This window comes from Microtus ochrogaster, chromosome 15 (assembly GCF_000317375.1).
Source record: "Microtus ochrogaster isolate Prairie Vole_2 chromosome 15, MicOch1.0, whole genome shotgun sequence".
Lineage (NCBI taxonomy): Eukaryota > Metazoa > Chordata > Mammalia > Rodentia > Cricetidae > Microtus > Microtus ochrogaster.
The window spans coordinates 12487341-12488986 of NC_022017.1; the positions used below are offsets into that span (position 1 = coordinate 12487341).

The 1646-nt window shown below is 46.2% G+C and overlaps 1 protein-coding gene across 4 annotated transcripts in view; it reads right to left on the reverse strand.

Annotated features, from left to right (window-relative positions):
• The window catches only part of Xpnpep3 (X-prolyl aminopeptidase 3), a 50448-nt gene that overhangs the window by 16516 nt on the left and 32286 nt on the right, over positions 1-1646 (reverse strand). For all 4 annotated transcript variants that reach the window (XM_005354161.2, XM_026782740.1, XM_026782739.1 and 1 more), the window contains one exon: positions 364-426. In XM_005354161.2, coding sequence (XP_005354218.1) covers positions 364-426 — 63 coding nt within the window. The remainder of the gene's footprint in view (positions 1-363; positions 427-1646) is intronic.

The window sequence follows — 1646 nt, forward strand, 5'->3', positions numbered from 1 at the left end:
GCCACCACTGCCCGGCTTAAAATGGCTAATTTTAGTTCTGTAAATAGTTACTAACCTAAATGTTCTGGTTAAGTGGAAAAGCATGCTGGGAAACTACATTCTGCCACCTTCAGTACACTCCGAAGGCTCCGTCTAAGGGCTGCCTCAGGTCTCCCTTCCTTTACAGGTACTCAGTGCTGGTGTCTGTTCACACTTTTCTCCACGGGAACACCACGTGCTTTAGATGAGTACGTTAGCAACAACATGAGGAGGATGAGCTGCCACTACTCTACCTGCCTGCAAGCCGATGCCTGCCACCTGGGAACCAATAACCTCACTTACACATTTGCCCCAACAGGCCCTTTCCTGCTGTGTGAAGCTCACCTTTGCATAGAGAAAGGCTTCGTCCACTGGTGCTTTACTGGCAAACATGGTCTCTATGAAGGCCTGGAGAGAGAGGGAAGGGGGAGGACTATGGTTACATTTGTTCACCTGCATGTACGTCCTAGTGAGGGTCCCTTGAAACTGAGCTTTCAGACAGCTGTGAGCTGCCATGTCGGTGCTGGGAAATGAACCCAGGTCTTCTGGAGAGCAGCCAATGCTCTTAAGAACTGAGCCATCTCTTCAGCCCCAAATATAGTTTCATTTTATCTATCACTCAAATGTTCAAAATGTTGGGGTTCAAATAAAAAACACTTTTCCCAGCTAGGGGTAGGATAGGGACACAAGCCTTTAATCCCTGCACCCAGGAGAGGATCTGAGTTCAAGGCCAGTCTGGTCTACAGAGTGTTTTCCAGGCCAGCCAGAGCTACAGAGTTTTCTCAACCAGATGCTATGACTAAGTATTATAAAATTTCAGGAGGGAAAAGAAACATTGCTCACTGGAATAGTTGACTAATGACCAATTTAGAGTTAGGGCACTCAACCTTCCCACTCAGAATAAACATGTATGTTAGAGCCAGCAATCTGTAAAGTCTTATGTCTTCTCCAAAACTCATGCTGAGTCAAGCATCAGTACATGTTTTTATACAAGCACCCAGGAGGCAGAGGCAGGAGGGTCTCTAGAAGTTAATTAGAAAAACAAAAGTAACAGACACATGTACAAAATAAATAATTTTTTTTTCGAGACAGGGTTTCTCTGTAACTTTGGAGCCTGTCCTGGCACTAGCTCTTATAGACCAGGCTGACCTTGAACTCACAGAAATCCACCTGCCCCTGCCTCCCAAGTGCTGGGATTAAAGGCATGTGCCATCACTGCCCAGCAATAAATAGATCTTTAAAAAAAGAAAAATCTAATCCTCTCTGGGGTGGTAGGAAGGTCAGGGCCCTTGAAGTGATGCATCCCAGGGTCTGCCCCTCAAGAACGGGATTAGCAGTTGAGAGGTGTCACTCTGAGCGTGAGGACTCCTAGTCTCCACAAGTGTGAAGCTGAAGAAACCGCTATCACTGATGGAGCTAATTATTCTCAGGTGTTCTGACAGAGCTGCACAAAAGAGGAAGCAGCACATGTCATGTAACAAGATGTGTCTGCAGTTCTACTGTGTGAAATCAAGGACTGAAGAATGGCCTAGTCTATAGCAGGGTTTCCCAACTTCAGTACTTTTTTATTTTTAAAAATTAGGGCTGGGAGCCGGGCGATGGTGGCGCACGCCTTTAATCCCAGCACT